The sequence below is a fragment of the Palaemon carinicauda genome, chromosome 19 (genome assembly GCF_036898095.1).
Source record: "Palaemon carinicauda isolate YSFRI2023 chromosome 19, ASM3689809v2, whole genome shotgun sequence".
NCBI lineage: Eukaryota > Metazoa > Arthropoda > Malacostraca > Decapoda > Palaemonidae > Palaemon > Palaemon carinicauda.
In genome coordinates this window covers 118668828-118685408 of record NC_090743.1, presented here as the reverse complement: position 1 = coordinate 118685408, position 16581 = coordinate 118668828, and the positions used below count along the sequence as shown (strand labels likewise).

At 42.7% G+C, this 16581-nt stretch overlaps 2 protein-coding genes across 7 annotated transcripts in view; one reads left to right on the top strand and one right to left on the bottom strand.

Moving 5' to 3' along the window:
* Positions 1 to 16581, bottom strand: part of LOC137658777 (uncharacterized) — a 65674-nt gene that overhangs the window by 17016 nt on the left and 32077 nt on the right. For both annotated transcript variants that reach the window (XM_068393803.1, XM_068393802.1), the window contains exons 3-4: positions 10495 to 10779; positions 1941 to 2047 (exon numbers count right to left, since the gene is read on the bottom strand). In XM_068393803.1, the coding sequence (XP_068249904.1) occupies positions 1941 to 2047; positions 10495 to 10779 (392 nt within the window). The remainder of the gene's footprint in view (positions 1 to 1940; positions 2048 to 10494; positions 10780 to 16581) is intronic.
* LOC137658776 (acid phosphatase type 7-like) overlaps positions 1 to 16581 on the top strand; it is an 80155-nt gene that overhangs the window by 48071 nt on the left and 15503 nt on the right. The gene's annotated exons all lie outside the window — the stretch shown is intronic.

The window sequence follows — 16581 nt, the reverse complement described above, 5'->3', positions numbered from 1 at the left end:
TTGAATTGGATGTTTCTAATAACGATAAGTTTTTTTTTTTCTGAACAAACATGTTTTCTCTTTGAAATCATGGTTATTGTACTGAGATCTAGCTTAAGGCAAGAATCTTACACAAGTGCCTACTCAAGGTCTTGCTGTGTAGCCTATAGTTAACACTATCCAGATTACTATGGGTGTCGTCTATTGTAATTAAAGTTTCAAGGAATTCACAACATGAAATCCTAAAGGGAGGCTTTCGTCGCAGACAAGGAAATTCTTCTCTAGCCCGTTGGGACAAGACGTAGAGGATAAAAATCTCTTAAAGTTTCGGCGACGTGAATCTCTCTCCCATTGGGAGGATGTTCACTCCCTACAGGAGTTACATGGTGATTCCATTGAACATCTCATCTAAGCAAGAGAGACAAAAAGGATGTGGATCTACGTCTGCCGGGCTCATGAGATTTCCAGTGGTTGCTATCCCGTCCTGGCCAAGAACGTAAATTTCGTTATTTACTAGACATAAACCACTCACTCATAACTCACAGATAATGATTACGAATGGAAGCGACTGTGAATAAAGAAAAGACACATAAGTCACAAGCACTAAATACTAAAGGGTAAGCGAGTTGAATGCAAGAAGCTTAATTGTAGAGGGTAAGTGAGAGAATAACCTCTTCACTTCAAGACCAGCAGTGACGAAGCATGGTGCAATCAAACCATCTTTCTTTCACTGACTGGTCATAGAAAAAAGGACTAGCAGTAACCCACATAAATGACTCGGAAGTTTGTATCTGTGTAGGAATAAATGTTAAAATAAATGTCCTATATAAACTATGAGACTCATGTCAACCTATTGAACCTAAAAACTTTTGCTGCAAGTTTGATAAAAGATCTGAATGTAAATAATGGTTGGTTCTAAAAAACCTTATGCAACATGCATAAAGAACTACCTGGATGATGCTGCTAGAGATTATTATCCAGATCAGAAATGGACTTATTGGAGGGGATAAACTTCCTCCTTCGTATTGTATGTAATTTTGTAATTACAGTTTATTACAGAACTGGTCAAATCCAGGTCAGTACATTTTCAAAGATTGTCACGATTCAACAAGTCATAAACTAATCCAGGAAGATAGGTTTGGATTATATTGTTTTAATGAATAGCATTGTGATGCTGGTGGCCCCTTTTCTGCCTCAGAGTAATTGTCAGGTCTATGGGCTCTGTTGTTGGACTAACCGAGGAGATTACCGTGCAACCATTCTTCTCGAGCAACCTCTTTCAAGAGTGGGGTATTGCAAACTCTAGTACAGTATGGTACAATGAACTGCATGGAGACTGTAACATACCAGCATCCTCAGAGGCAAGGGTTTCTACAGGCCCTCAAATCTGCCTATTTTAGGTTTCAATGACAGTCCACAAATAACCTTATCAACTTAAAGGATTATTTATCTTCACTGGTACTAGTAAGCAATGGGTCAGTAATAAAACTAGTTTAGATGCTATTAAACTTGGCATTCCCTTTTTTGGGAATAGAACTTGCATACATGATATGATCATATTTTCTTTGCCAGAATTAAAATGTATCATAATCTTAGGAGCACAGTACTTGCTTTGGCAGGATATATAATAATTGAACAGGAAAATCTTTTTATGAAGCTTTACTATCCAGGACTGAACTCCTTTTCTGAAAGAAGGAGTCCATTTCAGCTATTGGGGGTTTTTAGTCCATGCATCACACTGAACTGCAAACAAATTAAGATTTGGAAAATTTTTCTTTAGCTCTCAGACGTTATCATCAGCTGAATGACACAATATATTTTCTCGCAGGACGATGCAATACTTGTTACCCAATTTAAATTTGTATGCTCATATCCAAAGTTACTTTTAACCTGAGGTACTACGTACTGTGTAACTGTCATACACTCTACGTTCAATAAAGAGAAAAACAATAAATACTTACATGTCTAATGATTGTTCCCATTTCAAGCTCCCCTTATCTTTTATACTGTCTTGCAATTCCAGTAACTTTTCTTTTATATTAACACCCTCACACTGATGTCCACTAATCTGCGAAGGAGAATTTTTCAAGGTATTAAGACTTAACTCGGACATTATAATTTCTTGGTGATATTCTCAGCCTGACCAGTGATAACCAAGATGCAATATACATTTTTAAAGTATTAAACTGGTACAGCTTCTTATTACAACTGAAGTTTTGATATGTACAGGTAGTGTGATATTATAGAAGTGAAAGCAAGAGAAATTTCAAAAGCATCTCAAGCTTAGAATGTCCATTCATTTTTATACTGTTATGATCAGCAACAAAAAATGTCATCTAGCTGGTGAACAGGAGGAAGTATAATTCATATTGGTTGGTTAACTCATACTATTTGCAGTAATTATGGTACTGGCATAAAAATTGCTTAAATCATAAATTATAGAATAATCTAAATGTAAAAAATTAAAACAGATTAAAGCCAACGTTGGATTGTGGCATTCTTCAGAGTGAAAAAATGTCCTGCATTGAAAATACTGATAAAACAAATTTGGAAGTAATTTGTATTTTTCCTAGCATAAAAACCTGAAGCTATTTATAGGGGTATTACTTTTGGCATAGCTGAAGGACGAGCTATGATAATCTTTAGTGAGGGATAACTACCCTGCTCACTCGCACCTCTCGGCTGAGTAACCACTTTGCTTTATGGCAGGACTTCTCGGGGGAGAGGGTGGTTGGCCAAATTGTATAAATAGCTTCAGGTTTGTATACTAGGAAAAATGTTATTTTGATAACAAAATAAATTTTTGAATATACTTACCCGGTGATTATATAAGCTGCAGCTCTGCTGCTCGACAGAAAACTCAACGGAAAAAATCCGCCAGCGATCGCTATGCAGGTAGGGGGTGTACTTCAACAGCGCCATCTGTCGTGCAGGTACTCAGTACTCATTGTAAACAAAGAACTCAATTTTCTCCTCGGTCCACTGCGTCTCTATTGGGGAGGAAGGGAGGGTCCTTTAATATATAATCACCGGGTAAGTATATTCAAAAATTTATTTTATTATCAAAATAACATTTTTCAATATTTAACTTAGCCGGTGATTATATAAGCTAATTCACACCCAGGGGGGTGGGTAGAGACCAGCAATAAATGTTTACATTATTATGAGCTAAGGATTTTTTATTTCATTTTAGAAGTTATCAAAATAACAAACATAAAATAAATAAGTACCTGGTAAGGAAGTCGACTTGAACAATTACTCTGCCTTTTTAAGTACGTCTTCCTTACGGAGCCTCGCGATCCTCTTAGGATGCTGAGCGACCCCTAGGATCTGAAGTATGAAGGGTTGCAACCCATACCACAGGACCTCATCAAAACCTCTAATCTAGGCGCTTCTCAAGAAAAGAATTTGACCACCCGCCAAATCAACCAGGATGCGAAAGGCTTCTTAGCCTTCCGGACAACCCAAAAACAACAATAAAAACATTTCAAGAGAAAGATTAAAAAGGTTATGGAATTAGGGGATTGTAGTGGTTGAGCCCTCACCCACTACTGCACTCGCTGCTACGAATGGTCCCAGGGTGTAGCAGTCCTCGTAAAGAGACTGGACATCCTTTAGATAAAAAGAAGCGAACACTGACTTGCTTCTCCAATAGGTTGCGTCCATTATACTTCGCAGAGATCTATTTTGTTTAAAGGCCACTGAAGTTGCGACAGCTCTAACTTCATGTGTCCTTACCTTCAGCAAAGCTTGGTCTTCCTCACTCAGATGGGAATGAGCTTCTCGTATTAACAGTCTGATAAAATAGGATAAAGCATTCTTTGACATAGGCAAAGATGGTTTCTTAACTGAACACCATAAAGCTTCTGACCGTCCTCGTAAAGGTTTAGTTCGTCTTAAATAGAACTTAAGAGCTCTCACAGGGCATAAGACTCTTTCTAGTTCATTTCCAACCATATTTGATAGGCTTGGAATATCGAACGATTTCGGCCAAGGACGAGAAGGTAGCTCGTTTTTGGCTAGAAAACCAAGTTGTAAAGAACATGTAGCCGTTTCAGATGAAAATCCGATGTTCCTGCTGAAGGCGTGAATCTCACTGACTCTTTTAGCTGTGGCTAAGCAAACCAGGAAAAGAGTCTTTAAAGTGAGATCTTTAAAGGAGGCTGATTGTAGCGGCTCGAACCTTTCTGACATGAGGAATCTTAGTACCACGTCTAAATTCCAACCAGGTGTAGCCAAACGACGCTCCTTCGTGGTCTCAAAAGACTTAAGGAGGTCCTGTAGATCTTTGTTGTTGGAAAGATCTAAGCCTCTGTGACGGAAGACTGATGCCAACATACTTCTGTAACCCTTGATAGTGGGAGCTGAAAGAGATCTTTCTTTCCTCAGGTATAAAAGGAAATCAGCTATTTGAGTTACAGAGGTACTGGTCGAGGATACTGATACTGACTTGCACCAGTTTCGGAAGACTTCCCACTTCGATTGGTAGACTCTAAGGGTGGATGTCCTCCTTGCTCTAGCAATCGCCCTGGCTGCCTCCTTCGAAAAGCCTCTAGCTCTCGAGAGTCTTTCGATAGTCTGAAGGCAGTCAGACGAAGAGCGTGGAGGTCTTGGTGTACCTTCTTTACGTGTGGCTGACGTAGAAGGTCCACCCTTAGAGGAAGAGTTCTGGGAACGTCCACTAGCCATCGAAGTACCTCGGTGAACCATTCTCTCGCGGGCCAGAGGGGAGCAACTAACGTCAACCTTGTCCCTATGTGAGAGGCGAACTTCTGCAGTACCTTGTTGACAATCTTGAACGGGGGGAATGCATATAGGTCTAGATGTGACCAATCTAGGAGAAAGGCATCTATATGAACTGCTGCTGGGTCCGGGATTGGTGAGCAATATATTGGGAGCCTCTTGGTCATCGAGGTTGCGAAGAGATCTATGGTAGGCTGGCCCCATGTGGCCCACAGTCTCTTGCACACATCCTTGTGTAGGGTCCATTCTGTTGGAATGATTTGTCCCTTCCGACTGAGGCAATCTGCCATGACATTCAAGTTGCCTTGGATGAACCTCGTTACTAGTGAAATGTTTAGATCTTTTGACCAGGTGAGGAGGTCCCTTGCGATCTCGTACAACGTCATAGAGTGGGTCCCTCCTTGCTTGGAGATGTATGCCAAAGCCGTGGTGTTGTCCGAGTTCACCTCCACCACTTTGCCTTGAAGGAGAGACTTGAAGCTTTTCAAGGCCAGATGAACTGCCAGTAGCTCCTTGCAGTTGATATGCATTGTCCTTTGACTCGAGTTCCAAGTTCCCGAGCATTCCCGACCGTCTAATGTCGCGCCCCAGCCCGTGTCCGATGCGTCCGAGAAGAGAACGTGGTTGGGAGTCTGAACAGCCAGGGGCAGACCCTCTCTGAGGCTGATACTGTCCTTCCACCAAGTCAGGGAAGACTTCATCTTCTCGGAAATGGGGATCGAGACCGCTTCTAGCGTCTTGTCCTTTTTCCAGTAAACAGCTAGGTGATATTGAAGAGGACGGAGGTGTAGTCTCCCTAACGATACGAACTGTTCCAGGGATGATAGCGTCCCTATCAGACTCATCCACTGCCTGACTGAACATCGTTCCTTCTTCAGCATGTTCTGGATGCATACCTGGGCTTGACTTGTTATGGGGGCCGACGGAAAAGCCCGAAAAGCTAGACTGTGAATCTCCATCCCTAAATACACAATAGTTTGGGATGGGACCACTTGAGACTTTTCCATATTGACCAGGAGACCCAATTCCTTGGTCAGATCTAGAGTCCACTTTAGATCCTTCAGACAGCGACGACTGGAAGAAGCTCTTAGAAGCCAGTCGTCCAAGTAGAGGGAGGCTCTGATGTCCGCTAAATGAAGGAATTTGGCTACATTCCTCATCAGCCTCGTAAACACAAGAGGAGCTGTGCTTAGGCCAAAGCACAGGGCTTGAAACTGGTAGACAACCTTTTCGTAAACAAATCTCAGAAAAGGTTGGGAGTCTGGGTGGATGGGGACGTGAAAGTATGCGTCCCTTAGGTCTAAAGAGACCATCCAGTCTTCCCTTCTGACCGCTGCTAGAACGGACTTTGTGGTCTCCATGGAGAACGTCTGCTTTGTGACAAAGACATTCAGCCCACTGACGTCCAGCACCGGCCTCCACCCTCCTGTCTTCTTTGCCACTAAGAAGAGACGGTTGTAGAAGCCCGGGGCTTGATGGTCCAGGACTTTGACTACCGCTCCCTTTTCTAGTAAGAGAGACACCTCCTGTTTCAATGCTCGTCTCTTGTCTTCCTCTCTGTACCTGGGAGAGAGATCGATGGGAGACGTTGCTAGAGGGGGTTTTCGTACAAACGGGATCTTGTACCCCTCTCTGAGCCACTTCACAGATTGTGCATCTGCGCCTCTCTTCTCCCAGGTCTGCCAGAAGTTCTTGAGTCTGGCTCCCACTGCTGTCTGAAGAAGCTGGCAGTCAGACTCTGCCTTTAAAGGACTTGGTTCCTTTCTTCTTCCCACGTCTCCCTTCGGCACGAGCACCTCCTCTGCTGGAGGCTCTGCCACGAAAGGGCGGAATAAATCGGGACGCTGGAGTGTCCATCCTTGGTCTAGCTGACAAGGTAGGCAAAGGGGTGGCTTTGCGGGCAGAGGACGCAACCAGGTCATGGGTGTCCTTCTGTATCAAAGAAGCAGCAATTTCCTTAATCAAGTCCTCTGGAAAAAGGCACTTAGAGAGAGGAGCAAACAGAAGTTCTGATCTTTGACACGGTGTCACTCCAGCTGACAGGAAAGAGCAAAGGTTCTCACGCTTCTTGAGGACTCCGGATACGAACGATGCAGCAAGCTCACTAGATCCGTCACGTATGGCCTTGTCCATGCAGGACATGATGAGCAAGGAAGATTCCTTCTCAGTCGGGGAGATCTTCCTGCTCAAAGCTCCCAGACACCAGTCTAAAAAGTTGAAGACCTCGAAGGCTCTAAATATCCCTTTCAACAGATGGTCTAGGTCCGAAGGTGACCAACATATCTTAGAGCGTCTCATGGCTAGCCTGCGGGGAGAGTCTACAAGACTTGAGAAGTCGCCCTGGGCAGAGGCAGGAACTCCCAAGCCGAGAACTTCTCCCGTGGCATACCAGACGCTCGATCTGGAAGAGAGTTTAGCAGGGGGAAACGTAAAGGCTGTCTTCCCTAGACTCTTTTTGGACTGCATCCACTCTCCTATGACTCGTAAAGCTCTCTTGGACGAGCGTGCGAGGACGAGTCTAGTAAAGGCAGGCGAGGATGACTGCGTACCTAAAGCAAACTCTGACGGAGGAGAGCGCGGAGCCACAGACACAAACTGGTCCGGAAACATCTCTTTGAACAGAGCAAGAACTTTTCTAAAGTCCAAAGAGGGTTGCGTGGACTTGGGCTCGTCAAGGTCCGAATGTGGTTCATCAACGTGTGCCGCATCGTCATCATCAGAGAGTCCATCATCTGAGTATTGAGGAGGAAGCGGCAATGGAGTAGGTATCGGCTGGTTAGCTGAGTCCGGTCGCACGCGTGACTGAGCCGGACGCAACGTCATGGAACTGTTGCCCAGTCTGTGAGCTGGCAACAACCATAGCAGCGCGGGGACGCACAGCGTCTACTCCAGACTGTCTAGTCTGATGTGGGCGAGCAGAGGCAACCACACTGGGTTGCGGAGGTTGACGCACCGCGTCAAAACAAAACAACTCTGACGGTTGTTGTACCTCGCGAACGTCAACGGAAGGTTCCGTGCGTCGCTGAACGTCAACATGCGGCTGGCAGGGTACACTGGAACGCATGGGTGGCGGGACTCTCTCAGCTGGAGTGCGCAAGAAGGTCGCCTCAGCGTCCACAGGACGCACAACCGTGGTTGGTTGTAGGCAAGAGGTTGGTGCAGCAGCAACCTTCTCCGCACGAAAGTCCTGCATCAGAGACGTTAATTGGTACTGCATGGTCTGCAGCAAAGACCACTTAGGGTCTGCAGGAGCAGGTGCGGCGACAGACGGTGTAACAGCCTGAGGCGGTACCGCTTTGCCTCTCTTAGGAGGTGAGCAGTCATCGGAAGACTGCAGCGAGTCCGAACTGACCCAGTGGCTACAACTGGGCCGTTGGACTTGCGCGGAAGGGACCGACTTGCGCTTAAGAGGTCGTGAGACCTTGGTCCATGGTTTCTTACGAGAAACCTCTTCCGCAGACGAGGAATAAATGGGCTCTCTCGTCTTTGTGTGGGTGGGGCGATCTTGGGTAGATACGCCCGAAACCACGGAGGGAACGTCTGTTCGCTGATTAAAGCCTCTCGAACCCATTGGTCGTACGACATTGCTTCTCCCCTGGACTTGGGAGCTTGCAAGAGGTCCCGGACTAGGAGGACGACAGGCACGAACAGACGAACCCTCAAGCGCAACACTATCCACAACACTATCACTCACTTTACCACTTCCCACTGCACTTTTACACTTCAGCTCCTTGACGTCCGCCATGAGCTGGTTACGGTCACTAGCCAGGGACTCAACTCTCTCACCCAGAGCTTGGATGGCACGCATCATGTCAGCCATCGAAGGTTCCTGAGTGCCAGAAGGGGGATCAGGAGCAACCACTACAGGGGAAGGAATAGGTTGTGGGGCATGAGGAGAGGAAAAATCAACAGAACGAGATGAACTTCTCCTGACTCTATCTCTCTCTAGCCTACGTGTATATTTTTGGAATTCGATAAAACCGAATTCCGAAAGCCCAACGCATTCCTCACATCGATCTTCCAATTGACAGGTTTTATCCCGACAATTGGAACAAACGGTGTGAGGATCGATAGAGGCCTTCGGAAGACACCTTGAACAGTCCCTAGCATTACACTTCCTGAATTTTGGGACTTGAGAAGGGTCAGCCATTTTGAATTGGTCAAAGGGGAATTCAAAAACTATCCAAAGTCATCAACAAATAATCCGATATCAAAAAAAGAATGCAAGGATTTATTGAAGAGAAAGCCTGCACAGCGAAAGCTCAAAACTAGAATAGTGTACTTCACCAAATAGTTGTGAAAACAAATCCAGTTAGCAACAGCGAATTAGTAGGTCTTGCCGGTAGCACGACAGAGAGAAAATTGAGTTCTTTGTTTACAATGAGTACTGAGTACCTGCACGACAGATGGCGCTGTTGAAGTACACCCCCTACCTGCATAGCGATCGCTGGCGAATTTTTTCCGTAGAGTTTTCTGTCGAGCAGCAGAGCTGCAGCTTATATAATCACCGGCTAAGTTAAATATTGAAAAATACAAATTACTTCCAGATTTGTTATTTATTCTGGAGCAAATACAAACCCTCCGCTATTTATAGGGGTGACTTACTCTTAGGAGTGAGGTACCCATCACATTCTCTATCCCTTTGATTATTCCTTCCAACTTTAGCATTGAAGTTGCCAATCAATCTTCAAATCTCTCTCAGGGATCTCATCTATTACCCTCTGCAGTTCTTCATAGTATTCATCTTTCCCTTTTTTCAGGGGATTCATTTGTTGGGCATAGCAAACTATTAATACTCACATTACACTGCTTTGATTTGAACTTTGCTAGTAACAATCTACTCTTTACAGCTTTCCACTCGGTTAATGCCTTTTCTGCTCTTGGTGTCATCACCATTCCTATCCCTTCTCTTCTGACTCCATCTGATCTTCCTGAGTAGATATATATATTGCCTTGGTCTTAAAGTTTCCTTAACAATCCCCTTACAACGTGTTCCACCTAGGGCTAAGATATCCAAACTATATTTCATAAATTCACTCTCCACTTGCTGTAACTTCCCAATCTGATTCATGTTTCTAACATTCCAATTACCTATTTTCAATTTTCCCTTAGTATTTATAAACCGGGAGATTCTTAGCACCTTGCTACGCCCGGGACTGGGGGGGCCATTCTTTCATCTTCTCTATCCATGACCGACTAAATCCATAGAAAGAATTCATTGACTAGATAAATCAAAGGATAGCCATTCCTTGTGATGTGCAGTGCCTATTTAACTACGGCAAGTGACCCCTGTCGGTCCATACTAATTCTAGTAAGATCAACTGCCAGGCATCAGGAATAAAAGCATAAGAGACAGTTTGTCCATTGCCTTAAACCCAATCCGTCACCCTTCTGCCAGTGACTTCATCGAGATTTTGAGGGGCATTTCCTCCCCACCCAAAGCTCTCGTTACTCCACCAAGTTGTTCATCCGCTCATACAACTATAACTATTGGCAAACATGGATTGCTAAGATATACTGCCTAGCACGGTTAAACAGTCGTTTGAAAGATGAATGAAGCTGTAATCATAAAATCTTATGAACAGTCCTGGCTGCAAAATTTTGTAAGAATTAAAAAGTAAAACAACAGTACGATCTGGTGCAATTTCAATTTGGACCCACATCTGACTTTCACACACACAAAATTAGGTCATAAATTAGGGACTAAAATATTTAATGCTGTTGCACTTGTATCGCAGTTGAATTAAAACCAAACTTCATAAAGATACTTACCAAAACTTTGGCAGAGGATTTGCTCTTCAGTGCTGTTACAAAAATATTTCTCCTGTTGTCTTTCATTGGTATTATTGGCATATCAGGCCCATACTGTTTAGGAATTGGGGGTGATGGCACATAACATACTCCCACATTAGTAACTGTTATATTTTTATGATATGTGGACACATGAACATTCTCAGCCTGGGTTTCATTTATGCTGTCTGCCGATTCAGAATAGTTAAGCTCCTGTGGTCTGACTTGCAATACGTTATCATCTGAGCCTGAACTATCCGTAGAATCCTGTTAAAAAAAGAAAGGAGACCTTCTGTGTTAAAACCTTTGCTGAATATGGTATAAATAAGACTTAACTTTTTAAGGCTTTAATAAAGTTTTTTTCTGTAGGTAGTCAATTATTTTAAATGTAGGGAAGCTTTTTCTAGGCATTAGTACTGATTACATGTAAGGTTAGAACAAGACAGTAATTAGAGTTAAATTATACATTTTAGGACATTTCCTTAATTTCTGTTACCAAAAAGGCTACAACTTGCATATGATTGAAAGTAGAGCATATGAAATTACCTTTAGGGTAATTTTTGTTTAATAAACTGAGGAGTAGAGTACTTATGACTTAGCAATGCATTTAAACTGGATTTAATAGTAGATTCTCAAATAGAAAAATTAAAAATAAAGATTTAAAATTTATTTATATATTTCATATCTATAAAACCTGTCCTTTAAAATAGGAGGATGTCTTCAGCTGCGCTGGAACCGCCATTAAATCGTTAGTTGGTAATGACAGGTGGTTCAAGAGGGAAGCCCCGACCATCGCCTGTCACAGAAGTCACTTCTGTTCTTTGTGAATATATAGATTCCTTTTGAAATTTTATATTTCTTCCTGTGACTACTAACACTTCACCCTTTAAAGTAGGGAGACTCACTAATTGGTGGGAAGTACCCCAGAGTCTTTTCTGGACATGGTCATCCTTTCTGTTACCATATGAGAAAAAGTAAGGAGACTTCAACAACCTCCAAAAAGGTAATCTTTATGATGTAGGAGATGTCAAGGCCTCAGTCAGTACTGGCTTAAAAGGAGGCCTGTACTACTGTAGATCACGGAACACCAATCTCCTGGTTTCAGTCTCAAACCATACACATTGAGAGAATTGTTTGGAAAGACACCGACTCCTCTGCTCAGGAGGATAGAGGAGTTATTTCCCGGTAGGTGTGTTCCGGTAGAAAGATGTTACATCATGTAACTCGACAGCATCAGATGTCTGACCAGAGTATAATGGTTGCAGTTGCTGCATCCCATTAGGAGGGAGAAGAAGAAGAAGAAGAAGAAGAAGAAGAAGAAGAAGAAGAAGAAGAAGATAAAAGTCGATATTCTATCCCTGAAACTTATACCAGATATGTTACTTTGGATGAGATGCATACAGTACTAAGTACCATGAGGGAGCAGGGACTGTTACACTTTTCAAGACCCAAGCAAAGGGATCCAAAGGCCTGTAAGGAAGTTCTGTAAGGTATAGAGAGGAAAAGATGGTCTGAACCTTTAGCTCCAAGTACGCCAATAGGTAAACCAGAAGGCTTCTGACAGGGTTAGGTTTTGGAGTTCTTCCTTGTGATGGCAAAGGTACACACTTATCAAAGTAACATTTGTTTACAAGCACACAACCTCACCAAGTCAAAAAGAAATGTTATGACTCTTCTTTCTGGTTCATACTGGGCTAGCGCGAAAGCTCCAAAACTCATGGGTGGTGTTGAGTCCTCCTCAAGCACCACTGCAAGGCTTTGATATGACAAGACATGGAGCCTTTGTAGGGTGACGGCCAGATCCCGTAGAAAACGGGAATATTCTGAACTGTGGCCGTCGTTCTAAAAACGATTTTGGCGGGAGAAGCTAACTTAAAAAACCCACCTAACCTATGCTAAAAGCCGTATCCTTACCCAGAGGGACTTCGCCCCCCCCCCCTTACACAACAGTTTCCTTAACTACGAGTATGACGGGAGAAGCTAACTTAAAAAACCCACCTAACCTATGCTAAAAGCCCTCCCGGACCCCCCCTTACACAACATATTTAAGATCCGTAGACCATTTCCAAACGTTTTTATTCTATACAAGATAACAGTACGAGCGATAATAAGCAAATTAGTTCGCTTGGCCGTAGCGCTACAAACTACCCCAAGACATTTTCGTATCAACTTCCATGAAGGGATAGGACTGAGAAGGTTCAGAACTGGCGTTTGAGACCGATGGTTACTGGGTCTTTGAAAAGTTTGTAATTTGTTCCGATACGAATACAAACTGTTCTCCTTTAATAGTTTTATTCTTAGGAAGGAGGATGTCCATATGAAACAAAATGACTGGTTAACTTTCCTGGGAACTGTCTGGGCACTTGGTCCTTTTAGGAGCGGGAGTGATGGCTCATGTCAACTTCCTAATAAACTGAGCATGAGCATGTCACAGGTATTTGGGTAGGCTCCTACAAGGTGGCTTGTAGGAAGTCATGATCGAACCTTCAGTATATTTGAGTGATGGATATGTTGTTTGAATGTACAATTATTATGAGAAATGGGTTTGTATACATTCTATCCCCCATCATCCTTGTATGAGTTACTTCTTGACAAAACTTGTTTGAAAATAAAAGTTTCTCGATCATGAGGCTTACCTGCATCTTACGTCCACTCCAGCAAACAAAGGCACGACTGCTGCACCTCCAAGGGAAGGAAAGGCAAGTCATTCTTCCCCTAATTCTAGATTTATACCTCTTGGACAACATGTTTTTTGTCTTGTGAACAAGCTAGGTTTGTTACACAATCTGAAGAGCAGCTTCCACTGGACCAAGGGTAAATGCATCCCAAAGGATGTTTAAAGATTCCTGCATTTAAGACCTGCACCACTGACAGGTTCATCTTGAATGCTTGGGTGGATCCAATGCCACTGACTACGAGATCAAGCCCTAGATGGGCCTTCCACCACCTCGCGAGTTGTGGGATAGGTGAATATTATGGTCTCATGAAGCCAGAATGAAACTGTGTTCTTGGAAATCTTATTCTTCACCCTTCAGGTACTGAGAAAGTGTCTCTGTCTGTTCCTCTGGCTTAAAGCTCTCAGCCATCTTCAGGTATTGCTGTACTTCCCTCACAGGGCATAGAAATAGATAAGATTGCAAACATGGGGTTGTGAATGGCTGGGTTCTGGGTCTTGGCTACAAACTCCAAAGTAATTGTGAAGGAGACGGAGACATTCTTCCATCTTTCAATTTAATTGTGACCCAGGAAATTACATGCAACTAGCCTACAGGTTTTCCTGAGGCCAAGGCTCACGACACAACCTGATGAGTAGCTACCACACCAAAGGGAAAGGTATCCAAGGACAGTAGAGGGCAGTAAAGGTTGTCTAGCATATCCCGAATACTGCCTTCAAGCCTTGTACTACTGACAGGTTCTTGAGGGCAGTTTTTTTATTAAGCGTATCTTAAGTCTAATGGACGTCCAGGAATAAAAGGGGAAACAGGGCAGCGGCCAATGATCAGCAGTACTTGATGAGACTAAGCACTGGTAACAGAAGCATGAGTTCCTCTACCTTGTACAAAATCATCTTCCCTAGTTGGGTCGAGTTTCGGTCCAGCATTGCTTCTCCCACACGAAAAGGGGAAGAGATCAGTCAACGTCTCAAGAGACTACCTGATCAGTCCTCCTGGGCTTTGGTGACCGCTTCTCTTCACTGACATTAAGGATTTCTGGGCCAGCGGCAGGCAGAGAAACAGGATCCTCCGCTGCTGCTGGCAAGGGCTCACCGAGGGGGCACCACTTTACGATGTTCCCTTTGGAGGTTGTAAAACCGAGGAAGAGGGTACAACAAGGGAAGACTTCAGAGTCTTGACATCTGCCAACACCCCAAGTAGTATCTCCATGGCTCAACCCCCTAAGAAAGGCCACAACTTTCCCAGACCCAGGTCCATCAAAAAAGCACAGCAATGGGAATATTTTGAGAGATTGTGGTGCCAATTCCTCCTCCTTCAAAAGCGCTATCCAAAGGAAAGGCGTAGTCGCCCTTCCCCTTACAAATTCCTCCAAAGGAACCCGATTGAGATAGCAGACTTAAAACCCTCAGAAAAGAAGGAGCGATAGAGCTTCTTCGGCATCATCTTAGGTGATGTTAATTCAGATGCTGAAGAATCCCAATTCTTTTCAAACTCCACCCACTGAAGAGAGATGACTGGTCGATCATGCTCTTTGCAAAAGATACACAGTTGAAAGGGGATCCCGTCTCAAGCTGGCTCATGTATCGGCCACAGTTACAACCTGGTTTACCAAAGCAAAGGCATATGTCTGCCTGTGGAGGTGCCATCAAACACTCTAAAATGGGGAAAACAAGAACAGTTTGCACGGCCAAAGTTCAAGGAAGCAGAGAAGTATGTCTATTGAATTGCGGCCGAAGTCAAAGTGAGGGTTTCTCCATCTGGCAGTAGTGCAGGTCCTACACTCTACCAGCCAGCAACTATGTTTACTTCATTCCAGCTGCAATGAAGACATACTCCTTTTAAAGGATGATGGTTTGTACTCTGAATGATCAAAAACAGTTTCAGAAGGAAAGCAGTTGTGCAAGTGAAAACTGTGTTATGACTTGCCTTACGATAAGCTAAAGGGGTGGAGGTCTTAAAGGGGTTTCCTATAGGTGTGGATACCATTCCTAGGTTAGATTAGGTCATACATTGTGTTTCATTCCCCCTTTTAGAAATACTTTTTTCTAGTTATAAATGCTAGAATTTCAAAACATTTAAATTTAAAAAATACAGATTTCTGCCAAATATTTTTATCAGAATATAAATTTTAAATAAAGCAAGAACACATTTTCAAAATTAAGGTTACTGTACTATACCGACATTACCAAATTAAGTACAGTATCTGGGTTAATAGTTTCAGAGTATTGGTTAGTTAAAAAAAAAAAATTGTCCATTATGTGAGACTCATTAGATATACTGTCCTCTTATACACAAACTTTTTAATTCATACAATCCTCTATCAAGGGTGATATGCAGTTTTCCATGGATTTATTATGCATCCCAGAAAATAATTATAGAAAAGAAAAGGTTTATTTTACCATTTTCCCAGTATATTTTCCCCATCCAAAACTCCCGGTTCTAACTGGGTGTACCCCATTATCAGCGGATATATATTTATATATATTTCACCAAGTTTTTATTTGCTGTATAAATAAGCATCATTTTCAAAGAAAACAGGTGTTTTTCTATAAGCAACTCCTGTTGTTTAGTAGAAAAGCTTTTTCCGTCCGTAACTATAATAAAACCGAGGGATATAGGATGAAATAGATGAACTTTCTACAAATCAGTAAAGATTTACTGTAATAAAATATTCCTAATTGATAGCATATTTAAAGAAACCTTGAAATTTTTTATGTAAACACTTGGAACTAATCTATAATTATAAAATTATTGATGTTTTGAAATTATAAAAGTTATGAAAGAAAAACCAGATTTAAAAATTAAAAAAGGGAAACAAACATATAGAGGCCCCACCTAACCTAACCTAGGAGGCGTATACTTACCTACCGGTTGACAGCTCTGCGATACCTACTTAGACTGCCACATGCTTAAGCTTGACCTAAGATTAAGTCGTAAACCCATCTTGGCTTCCCAAACAGCTTAACTACTGAAACTAGTATTTTTGGAGATATTTACTAATTTAAAATATATATTTACAACAATTAAAGCAATCCAAATAGTGTACTAAATTATGTATAGTATAACTCGGCAAATTTAGGTAAGACCTACATACAACCGTAGAGTTTTAATGAGTCTTAATTGCTCGTTATGCTATAATCCTATTCAGCATAGGATGGCATAGCCTACTATAGGTTAAGATTAGGATAACAGTAGGTAAGGTAGCTGAAGTCAAGATTAGGAGCCTTTGTATATCAATGGCCAGTTCCTCTAGCGTGTATAAAATATGGACACCAACTAACCTAAACTTATACCCCTTGCCTAACCTACAAGCAGTGTCCTTACATACTAACCTAACAGGGGGTGGGGGCTAACGTGACCCTGCTACCCCCGGTTTCATTGTTAGTGAATTACA